This window comes from Dermacentor andersoni, chromosome 10, assembly GCF_023375885.2.
Source record: "Dermacentor andersoni chromosome 10, qqDerAnde1_hic_scaffold, whole genome shotgun sequence".
Taxonomy (NCBI): Eukaryota; Metazoa; Arthropoda; class Arachnida; order Ixodida; family Ixodidae; genus Dermacentor; species Dermacentor andersoni.
In genome coordinates, this window is record NC_092823.1 from 132,439,575 (window position 1) to 132,460,493 (window position 20,919).

At 45.1% G+C, this 20,919-nt stretch overlaps 1 protein-coding gene across 3 annotated transcripts in view; it reads right to left on the reverse strand.

Moving 5' to 3' along the window:
* The window catches only part of LOC126545089 (venom metalloproteinase antarease TserMP_A-like), a 76,748-nt gene extending 56,177 nt beyond the window's left edge, over nt 1-20,571 (reverse strand). The window contains exons 1-11 of one of the 3 annotated variants that reach the window (XM_055078214.2): nt 20,497-20,571; nt 20,218-20,384; nt 18,467-18,559; nt 17,681-17,837; nt 15,590-15,646; nt 12,300-12,457; nt 11,556-11,627; nt 11,112-11,236; nt 10,884-10,933; nt 7,054-7,162; nt 6,893-6,982 (exon numbers count right to left, since the gene is read on the reverse strand). In XM_055078214.2, the coding sequence (XP_054934189.1) occupies nt 6,893-6,982; nt 7,054-7,162; nt 10,884-10,933; nt 11,112-11,236; nt 11,556-11,627; nt 12,300-12,457; nt 15,590-15,646; nt 17,681-17,837; nt 18,467-18,559; nt 20,218-20,384; nt 20,497-20,545 (1,127 nt within the window). In that variant the 5' untranslated portion in view covers nt 20,546-20,571. Of the gene's footprint in view, nt 1-6,844; nt 6,983-7,053; nt 7,163-10,883; nt 10,934-11,111; nt 11,237-11,555; nt 11,628-12,299; nt 12,458-15,589; nt 15,647-17,680; nt 17,838-18,466; nt 18,560-20,217; nt 20,385-20,496 lie in introns of all 3 variants that reach the window. The other 2 variants (XM_055078213.2, XM_050192791.3) reach the window with 2 other exon arrangements.
* Nucleotides 20,572-20,919: the final 348 nt, after the last annotated feature.

Below are 20,919 nucleotides of genomic sequence, written 5' to 3' on the forward strand. Positions count from 1 at the left end.
TGGTTAACTTTGAGCGAACGTGCGAGAAGCAGGGGTTCTCTCGGGAAACGTGGCCACAGCGCTTGCTCACTTTGCTACCCGGCGAGGCGGCCGACGTAGTCGCTCGCTTGGAGAGAGAGGAGGCAGAGGATTTCGACAAAGTGAAATCGAGTCTGCTAAAAAAGTACCGGCTGTCAGCGGAGGCGTTCCGTCGGAAGTTTCGGGAAAATGAGAAAGGCAAAAGTGAGTCATATACAGAGTTTGCCTACAGGCTTATGTCAAACATGCAGGAGTGGCTCAAAGAAGAGAAAGCGTTTGGTGACCACGAGAAAGTTCTGCAGTGTTTCGGGCTAGAACAGTTTTATAGTCGGTTACCTGAGAACGTGCGGTACTGGGTCTTGGATAGGCCAGACGTTAGTACGGTGGCTAGAGCCGCTGAGTTAGCCGAGGAGTTTGTGACGCGTCGGGCTCGTGGAGCTAAGGACGGTCAAAAGGGTGAATTTGGCTCCAAGTTTGAGAGGCCAAAGTTCACGCCCATGAGAGCAAAGGGGGACACACGTAGTTCGGATGCGAGTGAAAGCAGTCCGACCGAACGTAAGGAGACGGCGGCAACCGAAGCCGAACGCAGAAAGCGGTTCGAGATGAGGCAAGCGCGCGTTTGTTATACGTGCCAGAAGCCGGGTCACTTTTCGGCGCAGTGTCCAGAAACAAAAACACAAGTCGTGTTTTTGTCTATATGCAGCACTGACGAGAACATGAAGCTTCTCGAGCCTTACATGCGAGACCTCCTCGTGAACGGGAAAGAGTGCCGAGTGCTTCGCGATTCCGCAGCTACAATGGATGTAGTTCACCCCTCTTACGTAGAACCCGATATGTTCACGGGCGAGTGCGCATGGATCAAGCAAGCAGTGGAAGCTCATAGCGTGTGTCTGCCGGTAGCAAAAGTGCTTATTGAAGGACCTTTCGGAGCACTTGAGACGGAGGCCGCAGTGTCATCTATGCTGCCCCCCCAGTACCCGTACCTATTTTCGAACAGGTCCGATCACCTCCTGCGCGAGAAGGGGCTTTTGTTTGGTGAGGCTAGCGTTCAGGCCTTAACCAGATCGAAGGTTCGGGAGCTCGCTGCAAAGGCGGTAGTTGCGGGGCCGACGTTGTTGAACGATGAGAAAGGGTCAGAGGCGCAGCAAGCTGGTATTCAGAGCACGCCCGAACAGAATAAAATTGAGCCTGTAGCGTTAAAGGCAGCAGATACTGGAGAGGAAATTCCCGACACGGGAAAGTTAGAAGAGCTGTCTCCAGATTTGCTCATCGCGCCTACGTCAGACGGACTTAACAGGTTGCTAAAAGTCAGCCAGCCGCTCGGCTTTGATAGCCGAGCAAAAGAAGGATGGCAGCCTAGAAAACATACGCTGCATTATCAAGGAAGGTATCGCCAAGAAAAATGCTCGCTTTGTGGAAAGAGGTGGGGTCCTGTACCGGAAGTATCTAGACCGCAGAGGAGTGGAGTTCGATCAGCTGATCGTGCCTCAATGCTATCGTCAGGATCTGTTGCGCTTGTCGCATGGGGGTTCGTGGTCCGGACACCTAGGAGTTAAGAAAACTAAGGACCGTCTCTTGCAGGAGTACTATTGGCCAGGGTGTTTTCGGGACGCAGACCACTTTGTGAAGACATGCGACACCTGTCAGCGGGTGGGCAAGCCAGGGGACAAATCGAGGGCGCCGTTGAAGTTGGTACCTATCATTACGGAGCCTTTTAGACGGCTCGTTATTGATACAGTGGGACCTCTGCCGGTAACAGCCACGGGGTACCGACACATTTTGACTGTGATCTGCCCAGCGACAAAGTTCCCTGAAGCAGTGCCGCTTAAAGAACTCAGCTCAGTTGAGATAGTCAATGCACTACTGTCCATATTTGCGCGAGTTGGTTTTCCTGCAGAAATCCAGTCAGATCAGGGTACAGTGTTTACTAGCGCTTTGACGACAGCCTTTCTCGAAAGGTGCGGGGTAAGGCTGTTACACAGCTCAGTGCACCACCCCCAGTCGAATTCCGTTGAGAAGCTCCACTCCGTCATGAAGCGCGTGTTGAGAGCATTGTGTTTTGAACATCAAACTGACTGGGAGCTGTGTCTGCCTGGAGTGATGTTTGCTTTAAGAACCGCGCCGCATGCGGCTACGGGGTTCTCGCCAGCTGAGCTGGTGTACGGTCGCTCGCTGCGATCTCCGCTTCGCATGCTTCGAGAATCATGGGAAGGCAGGGGCGACGACCCAGTCGTGGTAGAGTACGTGCTTAAGCTCCTCGAACGCTTAAGAAGGGCACAGGAGTTGTCAGGTGAAGCAATGGCAGAGGCCCAGCAGAGGGCCAAGGTTTATTATGATCGGACAGCCAGGGCCCGTCGTTTTGAGGTGGGCGATGAGGTCATGATATTGCGCACATCGCTAAAGAACAAACTCGACGTGCAGTGGGAGGGCCCAGCACGGATTGTTCAAAAACTGTCGGACGTTAACTACGTGGTGAGTCTGCCAGGAAAGCGGAAAGCACAGCAGGTTTACCACTGTAATCTGCTCAAACCCTATAAGCAACGGGAAGCAGTGGTGTGCATGATGGTAAACGTGCCCGAAGAGCTTCCGGTCGAGCTTCCGGGACTAGGCTCAGTGACAAACAGGAAAGACGCCGATCAAGTCATTAGTGACTTAATAAGTAAAGCATCGCTGTCGCCTGAGCAGAAAACAGAACTACACCAGCTCTTACAAGAGTTTCAAGGTCTGTTCTCTGAGAGGCCTGGTAGGACTTCTGTCCTTACTCATGACATAGAACTTACCTCCCCAGAGCCAGTACGATCCAAGGCGTACCGGGTGTCACCCCGCCAGAGCGATATTATGGAGGCTGAGGTAAAGAAAATGCTACAGCTCGGTGTTATTGAAGCGGGTGAGAGTGATTATACCTCCCCTTTGATTTTAGTTGAGGTACCGGGCAAGGAACCTCGTCCTTGCGTCGACTACCGCAGGCTTAATTCCATCACTAAGGATCAAATTTATCCGATCCCTAACATCGAGGAGCGCCTTGAGAGAGTGAGTAGCGCTCAGTTTATTTCCACCCTAGATCTTGTCAGGGGTTATTGGCAGGTTCCACTTACAGAAGAGGCTAGTAGGTATGCGGCGTTCATTTCACCAATGGGGACATTCCGTCCTAAAGTTTTGAGTTTTGGTTTGAAGAACGCGCCATACTGCTTTTCAAGCCTCATGGATAAAGTGTTGCGGGGACAGCAAGAATTCGCTTTACCGTATCTAGACGACGTAGCGATATTCTCCGCATCCTGGCCTGAGCATATGGCCCACTTGCGGGCAGTGCTAACCCGCCTGCGCGATGCGGGCTTGACAGTCAAAGCTCCCAAGTGCCAGTTAGCACAGGCCGAGGTTGTCTACCTCGGACACGTGATTGGTCGGGGTCGTCGCCGCCCCTCTGAAATAAAGGTGGCCGCTGTGCGAGACTTCCCGCAACCGCGCACGAAGACCGATATTCGGTCGTTCTTAGGTGTCGCCGGCTACTATCAGAGGTACATCCCCAGGTACTCTGATATCGCGGCTCCCTTGACGGATGCTCTAAGAAAGACAGAGCCGCAAACAGTCGTCTGGGATGAGACAAAGGAAAGAGCTTTTAGCGCCCTAAAGAGCGCCCTAACAAGCCAGCCTGTGCTACGATCGCCCGACTACACAAAAGGGTTCGTTGTTCAGTGTGATGCTAGTGAGCGAGGCATGGGCGTTGTACTGTGCCAACGGGAAAATGGAGAAGTAGAACACCCCGTCCTGTATGCTAGTCGTAAGCTGACGAGTCGTGAGCAGGCGTATAGCGCCACCGAGAAAGAGTGTGCGTGTATCGTGTGGGCCGTTCAGAAATTGTCATGTTACCTAGCCGGCTCGAGGTTTATCATTGAAACGGATCACTGCCCTCTCCAATGGCTGCAGACCATCTCTCCCAAAAATGGCCGCCTCCTGCGCTGGAGCCTCGCTTTGCAACAATATTCCTTTGAGGTGCGTTACAAAAAGGGGAGTCTCAACGGTAACGCCGATGGCTTAAGTCGAAGCCCCTAACGTGGGAATCAGCCTCAAAATTGCTTGTTACTGATGTTTTTCTTCCTGAGGCAGGATTTTTAACCTATTGCTTTTGTGTAGTGTTTCAAAGTGATGATGTGCTTTTTAGTGCAATTTTTCCGATTTGTGGACGCGTTCTGAGTGCTGCTAAACTACTGTAAGGAACTAGGCAGCAGTATAAAAGGGGGAAGAGCCTGGCAGGGCTTAGTGAGGGTTGTGCCGTGCTTGCTGACTGAGCGGTTGACTTTTGGCGTGGTTCTAACGCTTGCCGGAAACGAGAACAAAAATGTCAACTCTCCCGAAGTCACTTTGCAGTGTCCTGTGTGCACCTGAACGTGAGAACGAGGCCTTCTCTGTGCGCTGCGCTCAAGAAACGCCCAAGGACGCCCAACTTCGGTTATGAGCATCATCGAGCGACATCCCTCCGGACAGCGGATGCAGTCCCCTGACCATCGGGATCTCCTTCCCCCGGCGGGGCGGTCTGTTACGTTTCGCCTACAACGCGCGGTAATGCCGGTGCGGATGCAACGGACGCCGGGGCTTTGTTCAAAGCGGCGGACATTTTGGCCCGTCCGACGCCGCCGCAACGCCTACCCGCCAAGCGTGTCCAGGCGTGTTTCAGTGCCACGTGTCTTCGTGTGTGTGTGTGTGTGTGTGTGTGCCCACGCTTGTCAAAGCGCGGCATCAGGGGAGCGGAGCTCCCCAAGTGAAGGTTGGCGATGCGTCACTACACTCGGTTCAGCAGGTCTCTCGGCTCGACAGTTCGCGCCGTCGTGGGGTCATGCTCCGCCGTCCCGTGACCTTCATCCCGTGACCTTCATCCCGTGACCTTCTCTTTTGGACCGCGACGCCGAGGGTATAAGAGCAGCTGCCCCCGGACGCCAGGAGAGAGGCTCCGATTTGTACTGTTGAGTTACGTGCTCTCCCGTCTCTCCACTTCGGTCGACCTGACCGGCCGCTCTTTTGCTATGTTAGAATAAACAAGTTGTTCTGTTACCAGTCTTCTCTCGCTTTGCCGGGACCTTCGGATGCTTCCAGTGCCCCAGGCCGCCAGGCCAACGCTACCCTTGGGGCTTGCGACCCATTGGCAATAACGGGCGTCAGCACCGAGACCCCAACAACTCATGCCAGCGGTGCGATTCCAACAGTGCATATACTATTCGGTTAGAGGCACGGATAGACATTCCGTGAACTCTTTTTTGTGGCGTTTTCTGAATAATTGCAATACCATTAATTAATTAATTATTTCAGCTTAATCATTTATTCCTTAACTTTTTGCTGCATAACGTAAAGAAATGGGGTAGCCGAGGTACTCTTTACCTCAATATTTCCGCAGCAATCCTGGTATCACAGAATAGAAGAAAGAACCCTACGTCTAACGGTGCCTAAAACTGAACGGGAGCAACAGCGAACATCACCTTTCTCCAATTCATTGAAGGCCATCTAAACATGACCACAATTTGACATGCCCAAGACATGTGTGCCCCGCAGGTTTTCGGATAGGTTGCCCCATCGTCAGTGATCACGTGGCTGTCACACTAAAATTTGCAACACGTCGCCGAGGACCACATAGCCGCGAACGCCCTGGCGGAACATCGCCAATTAACCGGACACAGCATTGACTGGGACTCGGCAGCCATCATCGCAAACGAGAAACACTACCTGTCCGTTTGCTTTGAGAATCTTACTACAGCCAGTCAAATAGAAGCATGATAAACAGTACACGGGGTAATATTTCCAAGATATACACCAGCACGCTGCGCCACTTCACCCATAAGTAGCCGCGCGCCCATGCTTATATCTTCATTGTGACGGCCCCTTGATTGAAACGTCCTGTTCTTTATTTTTCTTTTATGCTTGGTGAGTGCATGTTTCTTTAGCACCAGTATGTTTCTTCACCAGATGAGTTTTCGTGTAACAGTTGAATATAAAATTTAGGCATGCTTCTCTGGTCTCAAAGCCTGTGTCATTGTAATTAATAATGGCAAAAAGGGATGGCAGTGGCAATCCACATAGATAGCGTTTTGTGTTTATTATGAAAGAAGATTGCTAGAAATGATTAAAACTCAAAAAACTGTTTCCTAATTTTTTTTAAGGCTTGCGCGCGGTATCGGAACGTGAGCATGAATTTACCAAGCATGTTCACTGCGACATCGGCCATGGGCAGATCGCATTGGTTATTCACCTTGTGCGACTTCGCAGGGCTTTCTTATAAAACGCAAGTGACATCTTTCCTGCAAATCAGCGAAGGAGGGAAAGTCTTAGCGCTTTTTCCCCTCACGATCTGATTGAACGCGTGGTGGCATCCTCACTCTGAAACTCGAGAAAGTAACAAAGGAGCATGACTCACCCGTGACCCACCGGTGGACAAGGGGAATACTGCACATTGGATCGCGGTAACAAACTCGCCGCTTTAGTGTACGTCACCAGAAAGCACTAAACTAGCGTGTCCAGGAAAGTCACTTGAATTCGGTTTCAATGACTTTAGTGTCGCGCTGATAGAACGGTAAGGCATGAGCTTGCTGCTCGACAATTAATTTCGCCGTAATTGGGCCCAGCTTATTCCAGTGTCGGCGTTATCAACACAGCTGCCAAAAACGACCTCAATGCATAATCATGAGTAAATCACCGAATGTATGCAATAGTTGAATAGCTTATGCGTCATCACTGCAGCTATGATTGTTCTGCTGTCTGCTCTCTGGGATGTGTAGCGGCTTAAAGTCGCCGGTATTACTGCATGTAATTCTGCTCAAAGAAAATTAGTTTCTGGCCTTACTCTACGGTAATCCTTATCTGATCCATGCTGCATGTGGAAAGCCGGTACTTATTCGTGCCGCCTTCTTTGTAACTCATCAGGAAGCCATGTCTCCACGAGCACTCTGATGTTCCCCGCGGGTCATGCCGTGCTCCTAGCCTGCGTCGCAAAAGCATAATTGTTCGCTGCTTGCACATGTTCTCTGGAGATAATAGCAGCAAAATACTCACGAATGGCCAAGCTCGTGAGCCATTGTGAGGACGCCCTCGAAGGATGGAGCGGTGTCTTCTCCCATAGCCACTCTTTGATTAGTACACACCCCAGCCACGTGTGCAAGTCCTGCGGCAGATGTGTCAAATTCGTTTCCTCAGACATGTTTCAAGTGGAGAGCACAGTATAGGCACTAGGGCGAAGGAAGGCAAAAACATTCTAAAACAGAAGAGGATTAGAGAGTATGTTGGAGGTTAAGAAATCTGCAGGTACAGAGTGGTTACAGCTTAAGCAGGAGCGCGTTAATTGGAAGTATCTCAGTCTTCGTTAAACACCTTCTTCCTGCTGCTGACTTGAAGGGTGAAGAAGATGGCAATTACACTCGTTGTAACATATATTTCTACGCGTGGAGGTGTCATCCTTCCTGTGCCTCTTTCTTTGTTATGCTTGTGCCATAAACGTTCAGCCTTGTTATATTAAATAGCCCAATATTACGTATCATTGCCACAACGTGGCATAGTAGATATGATGCTCTGCTGAAAACCGCAGGATTCCTGGTCCCTGCCACCGTCTTCATTTAGAGATGGAGTATATAGAAATGCCTGCGTGCCTAGATAGAAATGAAAGTGAGATAGAAATGGGTGGGTACCGTCGAATATGACTGCCAATGTAACGAAAGAACGAACGAGGGCGAGATATTGAGCGGGCGAACGAGTGCGTGAAAGAGCTCAAGAAAGAGCGAGAGAACAAACGCTTTCCTTGCGGAGTCCGACCACCGACCAACCACAATAGCGACGGAAAGAGCTGACGGAAGCTAGTCGTTTTAAAAACCACAGGTGGTAAAGAAATAATTCAGAGCCAACCGCTACTACTATATTAAACCTACCCGATATATCGATACGACGGTTGGCTAATGTGATTTAAAGTTCTATGTGAAAAATCTGCAACGTGAAGGTGTCGTGAGCAAAGCTGCTGAAACTAAGTTCGTGTTTGTTTTCTTAGTTCGCGGCTTCGCTGAAGACACCAGAAACACAAATTCGACAGTTGGGTATTGCAGGTGGGAAAACAAAAGTTCTGCAACTTTAGTAGCCCGTGCACCAGCAAAACCCTGCGAAGTCACTGGATGACAACTTGAAGTTCAAATTTTGAAGTTTGAAAAGAATTGAACCTCTTTCAGTTTTGGCTCTCTTCATCTGGTATTGAAGTGAACTCAGATGACAAAAAGTAAGACATAAGAAGTGTTCGTTTCGCTGCTTTTTGAGTGGGTGAAAAAATAAAAATTTATCGATGAGTGGCATAATGGTAAAGTAGTAAAACAGCGCATTGTGGTGCCGTCTCCCTTCTGTCCTTGTTTGCTGGCGCTAAATATGCTTTTCAAAGCAGTTGTACCACGTAACTTGAACCAAACTTTAATAATATGCAAATGCTATGTAGATAGACCGAACCAAGGTAATGTTGCTTGCCGTCACTTGAGGATAGCCAGATTATTTTTTTGAATTCCACAGAATTACATAGTTAGCATTAATTAATTAATAAATTTATCAAGCGTGTGACGCAATAGCTCTTCGAAAACCTGCAAGGTGGACAGAAGTAATTAACAAAAAGAAGATGAGACATCCACCCAAATGTAGCTAAGTGATACAAAGGAAACTCATACGGGTTCTTCGAAAGAAAAGCGTCGCAGTTGAAGAAAAATTCGTCCTGGTCCGGGACACGAACCCAGGCCGACCGGCTTTCTGGGGCAGCCGCTCTACCATCTGAGCCAATGAGGCGACAAGCAGATGGCAGGGCGAACTCGAATTTGTCAACAAATCGAAGCAAAGACAAGAATTTGACGTAATAGTTCTGCGGAAACCCGTAAGGTTGACTTCAATACCGGATGAAGGAAACCAAAATTGAAAGAGCTTTAATTGTTTTAAAACCTCAAAACTTGAACTTCAAGTTGTCATCCAGTGATTTCGCAGGGTCTTGCTGTTGCACGTGCTACTGAAGTTGCAGAACTTTTGTTTTCCCACCTGCAAAACCTAACTGTCGAATCTGTGTTTCTGGTGTCTTTGGCGAAGCTGCGAACTTGGAAACCAAACACAAACTTAGCTTCAGCAGCTTCGCTCACGACACCTTCACGTTGCAGATTTTTCACATAGGACTTCAAGTCACATTAGCCGACCGTTGTGTCGATATAGCGGATGAGTTCAGGATAGTATAGTAGCTGACGCCTCTGCATTGCTTGTTTACCGCCTGTGGTTTTTAAAACGACTAGCCTTATTTGGATCTTTCGGTCGCTTTCGAGGTTTATCGGTGGTCGGACTCAGCAAGGAAAGTGTTCGTCCCGGACTAGGACAAATTTTTCTTGAACTGTGAGGCTTTTCTTTCGATGAACCCGTATGGGTTTCCTTTGCAGCACTTAGCTACGTTTGGGTGGATGTCTAATTTTTGCTTTATTAATTCTCAGTTGTTATTATTAAATGAAAAATGGGAATGAGAAAATTGTAGAGCCCCATGAAGAGCTTACGTTCCAGCTTCCTGTTGCTTAATACGTGTTACATAAAAGTGTTTTTCCGAGTGTTCTTCGACACCGCTCGCGGCAGTCTGCGTGTTTTCGCGTGCTTCTCTCATACTTGGAAAAGCACTTTTATGCAGTACCTATTAAGCAACATAAAGCTGGATCAGGAGTTTTTCATGTTGCCCTAAAATTTTCTCATTGACACTTTTAACACTTCTAATTTATTTATAGCACTTGAGAAGTTGAATAATTAATACTTATTATCTAAAAAATGGTATTAAAATACTTTGGGTGACTCCAAGCGACGGCAAACAACGTTACGGTGGTTCTGTCCAGATACGTGGCATTTTCATAGCTTTAAAGTTGTGTTCAAGTTACGTGGGGCAACGACTATAAGCAATCCATGGTATATTCACGTACATACGTGTACCGCAGCCAAGAACACAGGTGCTGTGAGGACAGGTCGTTCCCACATTTCAAAGATTGATGGAAAGCTAAATGAAATGAACCAAAAGATTATTCCTTCTCCCACTTGTAGCTAGGGTTGACGTCCTCGCTTGAGGCAACGAAAACGGTGAATCGAATTGAAGAGTCGATTAAGCTTCTCTCTGAACACGACATCATTCTAGTTAAAGTAGGTAAATAAAACAGAGATGGGCTGACATTGAAGAAACGAGTCGAAGTCATCGATTCAGATTCAGCCATCGGTAGCAATGAAATAAAGTTCAAATTTAGTAAAGTGGAGCAGTGCAGTCGGCGACTGAACATTGAAGTGCGCCATCGAGAGGAAAATTGAAGCCTTCTTGAGCAAATGAAAGTTGACCGACACTTTAGCCTATGCTAAGTAGGACGAAGGCGAAAGCCTGTCCGCTCACAAGACATTCATTAAACTGCTTGACATTCTCACTGGTACGCATTGTTGCTTCCCCTTACTTGCTTTCTCCCACTAACGGTCGTTGGTTTGAGAGCCCTAATTAAGTATATCTTTCTTAACCGTGCCGTAATAACTTCACTCCAATTAACACCAAAGGTCGTGGGTTCGAGTGCCTTAATTAACTATGTCTTAATTAAATGTGCCTTTAGGTATGTTTGTTTTTGTATTGTGATTTTGGCTGGCTATCGTAAAGCTGTCAGGTACACATCACAAGGATTTATTTTGCTATTCGCAGTGTGTAGTTGAATCAATAAATTGAGCCCGCAAAACATGTATTCTGTAGGAAGAGCCTGTCGTCAACCCTACTTGATGTTGAACAAACTTTCGCGGATGTTGGTCAAGACTGACCCATTTTGGCTTGCTCAAATCGCTGCCCTTTGAGACACAACTGATAGTTAAGGGACTCTTCTTACCTGCTATATCCTTATCGAAAAGTCCACTCTGAGTTGAGGACATGTCCCGACTGCAAAGAACGGCGACAACGACTCAGAAATGGGAATGGAGCAAACGCGCATTAGTTCAGTAAGCACCATGCTAGTCAGAGATCTTATTAACGTACAGACCACACGGAATTAAAAGAAAACTTGGCATATGTGATCCTGTGGATATAAGGTAAAAAATATGTTATCCGTAGTACTCACTTGCTTATGAGGTACACTACGTCGGGGTTTCCTGGAACGTTCCCTTCGTCGTAGTATCTTCCCAATTTTTCTAGGGTTTCATGCGCTTCTATGGTACCTAGAAGATGACTGGCAAACACATCGGCCTGCCGTTGAGCAGACGCACGTCAAGCATTTCCTTCAGTTTCTATTAAACCCCTCTTGTACTTGACATAAAATACGCTGGAACATGCATCGGAAGTTCAGTAGTCAAGTACGTTTAGAGCTTCTTGCGCCAATTTTCGTGGCTAAAGTGACGTTTTGCAAGACGAAAGGATAGATAACTACTGAATCAGAGAAAAGCGCTACCTAATTGTGTTCAGTTCATTCTCTAAAGAGCATTCATGAATAAATTACGATAGCTACTAAGCTGACTGCTTGAATATTTTCAGAAGGTTCGCATCTTTGCAATTTCATACGACTTACCCTGCTCATAGTCACTCCAATAAGCTTGAAGATAATGCTAGGCATCCTCATCTCAAGATATCTGAGATTCATCTGGAATAATGCGCACAAAAGTTTTAGGCGCTGCAGGAAGACCTCGGAAGGAAGAAAAACTGTAACTGATATTATATTTGCTCGTGCACACTAAGCAAACGCGTGTACCTTCTCCGCACCACGGGCTCGTGCCACAATCGAGGCCTCTGCCTAACGCTAAATGTGCAAACAGATATGTGACGAAGTGAAAAAAAAAAGAATGGTGACACTAGCTGATTTGATTTCGGTGCGCGTGTCTAGCAGCCGGAAGGTGGGACAAAAGATCACCACAACTTTTCAAAAAAAAAAAAAAAAAATGAAAACGTCACACATGCCCTCAGTTGAAAAAATATGGTAGCTGAGTATTACTGTAATTTATTTGTATATGCAGCCAAGCACCGACCCAGAAGTAGCTGCGCGTAGTCATAGTTCAGAGTACGAGACCAATCCGATGGCTAAAAAAAATTGTGAACTAATACGCGCGCCGCTTAGAACGTCCCGTGTATGAACAGAATTTACATGCTTATAAGCAGCATGCATGCACGCAAAGACGAACAAAAAAAACAGGGGGCTTAAGAAAAACAGTCGGAACGTATTTAAAATGCAGAGTAATTTTAATTGTTCATGCGTCTTTGCATCAAATTTAAGATGGATGAGATAAGACAAAAACAAAAAAGATGCATGCGTTCTCACCGCATTGACAATGATTCCCAAATATTCGACCAAGTCCGTTTTGGATCGGAAATTCTGGTTGTGCTCTTGGTCAGAAATTATAAAAAGCTCAACCACAAATTTTTCTACCGGTCGTCTGACGGTCATTGTAGATACCGTTGTTGTCGCAGTCTGGGGGGCTAACAGAATTCATAATTAAGAGTTTGTAACGAAAGGTCCTTAAGCAGATTAATCCAGTGCTTTGTTCTTACTGAATATTTAAAATCTCAATCAATGAAAGGAAACCATGGGCAGTTATGCGCCCTAGGCACATGTGCACACATGATCGAGGCTCTGTCGACTCACTTCTTGTTTGCTGTTCTTGTTGTTCTGATCATATATTTGGTTGTTTATATCATGCGTCTAAAAGCTAAAGATAACTCACTATGCCGAAAACGAGGTGTGGGCCGCTGGCCCATGCAGTGATTGGTCTCCCGGTTTGAAGTTTCATTTTTTTTGGTTAATTCTAAAAGGTTGAAGGAGGCCCAGCAGAAACCTACAAATGTAGCTCAAACCCACTCTACCACCTGAGTTGTTACGTGATTTGGCGGCGCAGACGTGCTGCGTGTAATCTAAATAAATTCAGAAAACACATAACGTAGCGAAGGAAAAAACAATACTAAAAGCACGCAACATATAATAGTTTGCAAAACATGACTAATAAAAACAATGCCAAATTTTACAATTTTATATTATATTACACATGGCACATTACACACAACAAAATATGACATGTTAAAACAATGCCACTTAATTCGACAAACCATCTATAGAAGCTGGTCCACTGATGCATATTCATTACCTGTTAAATGCCATATTAAACTGTCAGTCTTACTGACATACAAGAGAAAACTCTGAAGGCGAAAGGTTACATAAATGAACAACTGATGCGCAGTAGGAATTTAACACCCTTGATAAATAAATTATTTCTTAACATTTGTAAGGTATAGTTTGTTCCAAAACGATATATTCCCCAAAGTTGTGTGTATACTGCGAGGAGTAAAAGTGCACTTTATCTAAACATGCTGGTTCCACAAGGAATTGATCAGGCGAGTGAATATATCGCTCTTAAACGATTCAGCGAAATAATACGTAGCGATGCCTGTGATATCTCTTAGGAATTGAATATTGTTCAATTGGACTTCTTGGAGCCATCCTACCTAAAGACAAACCGCAGTTACTGATTATTCTCTTAAATTGATATTCTCACTACTACATAATGAGATAAGAAAAAATTCGTTGCCAAGGTACCGCCTATACAAATATTGTACGTTCCTTTCTTGAAGCTCTACTTATTTTCGGAGGCTCTCTATGAAGACGCCACTTAATGTGAAGAGTGGTGATGATGGCTTACATTTAGCTTTTGGGTAATAGCAGGAGTCACTATTTTAAAGTTTCGTCATCACTGAGCGTCAAAACACTTCATGTGCGGCTTACCACATGAAGGCCATTAGTTTTCTTATTATCATTGACGTAGTCACACAAGCGTCCTAAGCTCGCAATGTTCAAGTAGTCCTACCGATTTGAGCGCTGTGTAATTTACATTAATCCGTGAAAGAGCCTAACAAGAACTGATTTTAACCAGCTCTTCTCGCATTTCTGGTACTTTAGTTATTCTTTCCATACTGTCGGTGTGCGAGATAAAAGTAACAGAATATTTTAGACACACACGCACACTAAAACACCATCTCAAAAAAACAGGAAAGACTATCACCTCCATGAACTCGTACCCGCTGTAATTTCAAAAATACATTCAAAATTCTTGGCAAGGCCTCCATGCTGCCGACGTGTGCGCGTGCACACTAGCAGCATGCTTCACGCCGAGCGCAATTTAATTCAGAAGACGCCCCCTTGTGTCGGAGCTCTGTACCTTTGGCCCACATGTATTCGTCGGCTCCACTGGCCGCCTCAACTTGCGTAGTGCCAAATATGGCAAAGTTATCGTGCATGTATGCCTTCATAACTGGTGTCCTTGGTATGATGTTGCACCATGCTCTCAGAACGAATTCACCGAAATCTGTAGTGACCTCATTTATCTGCCTGCCAGGGAAGATTTATGCACATTTTTTTCTAATCCAGACTTGTTATTGATGGTTTGTGATAACAAATAACTCAGCTTTATGCATAATATTTCTATAATAATTATCTGTTTTCTTGTATTGATTGTTTCTTTTTTATCTTATTATGCACAGAAAGTGCTCCCTATGCATATGTTTCTCTCTAAAACGGAGCGGTGATCGTATATGCAAGTACATGTCCACTGATATATTAATGAGCCTCCTCAAGCTGCTTACCAAGGTATCTTCTAGCGCCTGCACCATAAACACTGTTTTAGAATGAAAAGAAAATTCTTTGCTGCAGTCATATTCGGTCAGTGCACCGCACTGAAGCAGTGCCGGGCGTAGCCACAGCCAGTTAAATATTTTCACCTTGAACTATTTAGAGAATTCACAAAGCTCTAGTGTAAAATTAATTTCGGTTATGAATTGTAAGGCAAATGCACATAAGCGAAACTACTGAGATGTAGAGGAAAATAGGCAGTTGATAGGTCGTCCGTACCAGGAAATTAGCGTTGTGGTCGCTGTCAATAGAATCGGCTGGAGCGGGGGAACTTTAAGATAACTTAACATCAGAGGTAAAGCTTTACGATTTCTCTGGAATATGAATGGCAAAACTATATTTGGTAAAGAACCTATTGATTTGATACAGAAATGGCGAACATAGTACTTCAACAACACCATGTATTATTGGTAGTCTTTGATGTCAAACATGACTCCTAGGATTTGGGCCCGTATTGGGAACAATTTTCTTATGGGAGTACTGCTTGGAAGTGACCAGAATCTTTACTGGGGTGTGTGTTTTTTTTTTTCAGTGGGGTCTTGTTAAATGCCTAGCGCAGATCTTTTTCGTCTTCTCTTTCCCTTTTTCCTTGCCCCCAGTGCTTCATAACAAATCGGATGCTCGCCTAGTTGACTTCCCTGTCCTTCCTCACTTTGTTTTCCGCACTCACGTCTTCGCTGTTATCTTCGAGAGAAATAGTCAGCCGCATTGATTTACTGTTTTTGGATATTACAATCGCTCAAACACTAGAGCTAACCAATGCTAACTGCTTTTGTTTGTCCCCAGATCAGCTCAGTCCACCTGCTAGTGGGCATAACGACCTCGACGAGAGCGAAAATTGCAAAGAGTGACACAACAAGTAATGATACGCAAGCTATGTTCTTTCAAACACGCAATTTCTGTTAGGAAAGCACTGCAGGCGTGAAACTAACCGTGATTTCTTCCAGGACGGACTACATGAGTTCTCCGAGATGGGGAATGCACCATCTCTGAAAGACGTGGTAGCACACATAAGCATGAAAAGAAGAATAAAGACACAAGCCAGAGGCTACATTTTTATCTTTACCTACTTCACAATCAAAGGTGAAAAAGTAGGAAGATACATGCAGACCTCGTATGAGTGTTTTTTCCTTGTACAGTGAACTAATACAAATGAAGCAGGGAAAGGCTCATTCGACACCACAATTCGCCACTTCTGGCGTTCTGAGAATTGCAGCTTTTCTATAAACGCCACTCTATTCGATGAAAATAATGTATATCCTGAAAATGTTGACACCTCCCTCATTTCCTTTCCTCTACGGAACAGTTAGACTACTACAACCTACGCGACCTTCTTGCCTATCGTCTTTCATGTTTACTGAAACACCACTGATATCTGGCTTACTCCTCACTTGATTACATTGTCCTTAAAGGTCACGGAGTGACATAAACGCTGAATAGTAAACTTCGAAGCTCAAGTTCATACAGGCCCGTCATGAGCAACGCACCGAGCTGACTCTACTCTTTTTTGAGTCCTCTAGGTGGAAAAAGCGTTGTGCGCGTGTCGCTCTCTCGTGTCCTTGTCTTTATTTTGCGCTGTGTCCTTTTTCCACTGAATCACCAGCAAGCCCAAGCTTCCACGTTAAGTCCCTAGGTGGGTCCCACGGAGCATGCAGCATATTTCAACGCACCATGGTGGTGTTTGTTGATCGGCGTGCGAAATTACGTCAGTATGCATCTACACGGGCACAGGCAGGTCACATGTTAATTGAGTTATTAAACCGGCACAACCCAAGTGCGCGTGCGAGAAACAGCGGCTCTATGAACCACAGTGAATCGTAGCCTATGTTATCATGTGGAATGACATAGCGCAAGAAATTATGTGTAACAAGTTCGAGATGCCCCGGAAAGGAACGTCAGACTCGGTTGCTGGCGGGCGCGCCATTTTAGAACGTCTATTTTATGACGACGACACGACAGCCCCGTTTTTCTCGCTTGCTTAACCGTAAGCCTGACATGGCTCAGTTCGTTAATTATGTATCAGGGTTCTCTTTCGGAGGATATTGTGAGACACTGTTATTGTGCATCGCACATGATCGAAGCCTCTAGCTACTATGGTAGCTCAAGCATCTGTGAGTTTGTCTCAAATTGCGAAGTACTGGCAGTCTGTTATGGTTCTCAGCTTGACAAACGAGCGGGCCCGGTGTCAAACGCGGAATCTGAGTTCTTACAGGCCACTACTACTGCAGTCCTGGTGCTTGCACGCGAACTTGCACTGCTTTTCGTCGTCGTTATATGCTGTATACTGCAAAAAGAAACAGTTTTAATAGTCACGATGTAGGCTCACGGTTTAGCCGTAGCAGTTGTGGGTGCAAGGATTTTCCGCATGTTAACAAGTCCCCGTTGATGGAAAATATTTTGCTGCTTCGAAAGAGCTCGTCAGAGCCAATTCGAATAGCACCACAGATGCTATGCTGTTATTACGGCAGAAAATGTTGTCGAATTTTTAGACGCACATCTGTCCTGAAGAGAAGTGTTTCAGAATCCCTATCTGCCGTCGCGTTTTTCACAAAATATTTATACTGTCGAAGCGACAACGGAATCTGTCGTAAGCAGTGTGTCGTGCACTAGCAAGGCCATTTCTGTCGTATCAACGAAAATTATTGCCACAGTGAGCCGACGTCATGCTAGCCGAATATATTTGCCATTGTTTGTAACACTTGCTGCTTGTTATACGAGATATGTACACTCACCAGCAAAAGCCATCAAAGTGTTGAATTTTTTTTTATTCCCACGCTGCACATCCTGACTGAACTCAGGAAATGCAGCCTACATGTGTGTATTCACTCACTGCAACGCACTGAAGCAATTCGACGTTACGAAGCTATGCTAAAAGAAATATATTTTTTTTTCTCATTCCATGGTGCCCAATTTTGCGACTGCGCATGCCCAAGACATGGCGATGGCTAGTAAGAAATTTTGAAGCCCGGTGTTCTGAAAGTAGCTGTAAATAGATGGCTTGGAAGAACTTATTGCAGCCTTACCATGTGTTCGCGGATAGTACCGCGTGTACGCAGCCATCTTCGTCGGCTCTTCGCGTCTTTCTTGTACTTCATATAAACTGTGAAGCATGTACCCGTGTACTGAACGTTGTCCTTCGGGTATAGGCTTGATTCTTAGCTCTCTATTCACAATGCCTTCCTACCGCAAACAAGAGAACAAAACCACATCGAGAACAAATTAGTGATTTGCCTCAGCTCAACTTTACTCGCGGTGGCAAAAAACATAGAACACATTCCTGAAAGGGTCCATTTACTCCGACAGAATTTGAACTAAAGCTAGGGAACGGCTTGTTACTGAAGGATAAAACTAAAGGATAATGTTGACGATCTTCGGTTTTTTTTTGTACATCGAAGTATTATCAAATAAGGCCGCGAATTCTGGAATTACAAAAATTGTACGCACTGCACGCATTACGCCGCACAAGCATCACTTAACACACTTAAAAAAATTTATAGGGTTTTACGTGCCAAAGCCACGATCTGATTTTAAGGCACGCCGTCCTTTAACATCACCTAAGACACTTGTATATGTAGAAGGCAGTTTATACACAGATGCTTTTTCTTTCACTTCATAACCTCGCTAAAAAACCCAGGACATTGTGTGCTTAATTTTTATTTACGACGACTACATGGTAACTATTGGGAATAGACGAAATGAGAAACAATAGAAAGCGAACTGTACATAACCCGCAAATGCCTTCGCTGACGCTAGCACGTCTTTCGCACTTTTCATCTGAAAGCAAACAACTTTTATGGTGGAAAACTTACAACACGAGTAGACCCATCTGTTTGCTGTACCATGAGGGATGATCGCTCATTGATGTCGTAATAGAGCTTCTCTTGAATAGCAGATGTGTTCACCTGCGAAGTTTATTAATACCTCGGAGTCAGGAATCACTTTCGATCGAGGCAACCTTAGACTCGTATAAATGTACAAGAGGTACAACACAGATATGTGAGCAATACGTGAAGCTGTGCAAAAGGTATTTCGAATAAGTCACGACAAAGTTTGCTTTTTGCTTGACAGCAGTGTTCTGAGTTTCTTTAGGGCAGCATTTATTGTCGACACGCACCTACTTTATGTTTATGTACAAAGACAAGAAGAGAAAACTAAAATAACCGGAAAGAAGCGTAGGAGCAGCATTCATGTGAATCCTAATGCGCCATGCTCTAAACTCATTGCACGATAAATGCTGTATTAAGAACTCGCTGCCCAGAAAGCTAATACCCTTAAGCTCTTACGGCTATATTCAAGATCTAACGGATGGGCATAACGTGTTGAGGAGCATACTAGTGGCAAATGAACCATTATTTATTTATCAACCGGGGAAGTTATATGCTACTATACAGAGTACAGAAGACAGAGTAGTAGAGTACTTTAGAGCGAACTCTGACAGGTCTGCACGTTCAAGCCCAGATATTCTTGCAGCCAGTAATGCATATCAATCACGAGTAACTGATGCCTTACACGCCCTAGAGCACTAATATTAATGTGACATCGCTGCAACTGGGGTAATAGATACATTACAGATGACATTCTCAGCTATTTGGAACGTTCGTAATCATGGTCTTCAGCCAATATAACCCACCTAGTCCGGAGGCTTCCGCTTTTTCCTACAGTGTGCCAGCTAGACCAATTGCATGCCGTGAAATTGTCATATATAATTAAAATTCGTTGTTGTAATTTTTCATGCAACAGATTGGGGAAAGTGCCACATAATAATATCTACAAAAGTGTAGCTAGAATGTCGCATTAGGCTGAGCATAAATAAATAGATGGCAGAGCAGCAAAAACGCATTGAGCAGTCAAAGTAGTAGCATAATATATTCATAAAAAATCGCATTGTGTTGAAATAACAATAGCGAAAATAAACATTCTTATACACAGGTTTCAAATGTTTTAGCGCATGAAAACAGCATAACAATTACGCCACCGTATTCTAGGCCATCTCGTACTGTGTTTTTCTTCACTTAATACTCATTCTGTTAACTCTAACACGCGTAGATTATATCTTCGGCTTTTATAGCTGTTGTCCCACTCTGTTTGTTAACCACGAGTAAAATATACCCGCGAAGTTGCTTTTTAACCAATACAGCAGTCTTCCTGTGTTTTACGTTAAGCACATCAGTCCTCTCTCTCGTTCGTTGCACTGTCTCTTAGTTTACTTTCACAGTTCCTGCCTATCACCCAATCCTATCCCATAGTTTAGTAGCGGTGCGACCAAAACAAACTAATTATGTAATTTTGTAGATGTCTATGCATTGCCGCCGATGAAATGAGAGGACGTACCTGTCATACGGGCTTGAATACATCATTATTTTGCCTGCATGCCTTCTTCTCATGATTAGGGTTTCTCATGAGCGCATAAACACTCTCTTTCCACGTTTTGGGGGGTTGGCTACCAGTCGTCAACTTGTGTTCTCCAGCCCATTGATATAAAATCTCATACTCTTGACTATGTCGGTTGAACAATAGCCTTCATAATATTGACGGCAACGATGACTGTGCGTATACTTACTATTTCGACTTCATGTCGTTCCAGCGTGGCAGTAACGAAGAACAGGTTTTCCGAGAGCACGTGACTTTTTTCGAGCTTCAGAGTAATTTCATCGTTAATTCGAAGAACGAGCTTTCTTGCCGTCGACCGCCCTTCCACGATAACAGGGTAAACAAGATGTTCTTTACCTGCACTCGATTTTCAATAACAAGAATATTGTTACTACCAGTTAAAACACGAGATCGGGCCGACTGTAGTCAAATAATATGAACGCGTCTTTGCAATTCAGTAATGACTTACGGGCACAGTAACACAACGGTAGACTTAAAAGTAGGGTGAGAGCTATCATATCGCTCTGTCCACTTCGTAACTTGTGCGCCTGTGCTAGGCGAACATAGGCTCTGTTCGAGGCATTTCTTCTAAGGTATTTAGACGCTGCCATTTGGAAATTGCTGTTTACATGTATAAGTCAAGATGTCCAGCAGAGGTAAAGTTCACTCACATTTCCACTCCTGGCAAGTGGGCTTCGTGCACTTTCGTGAAAGCAATGACCTTTGGGTTAAATATTTGAGAAGGCCCCAAGCTGTTGCAAACAAATTTGCCAGAAGATGGAAGACCTTTTGCAAAAGGTGGAAGACGTGATAACAGCGAGTAATTATATATATGTTAAGGGCGGAGAACTCATGCCATGACAACGAAATATGTTCTGCTCATCAGTGGTGG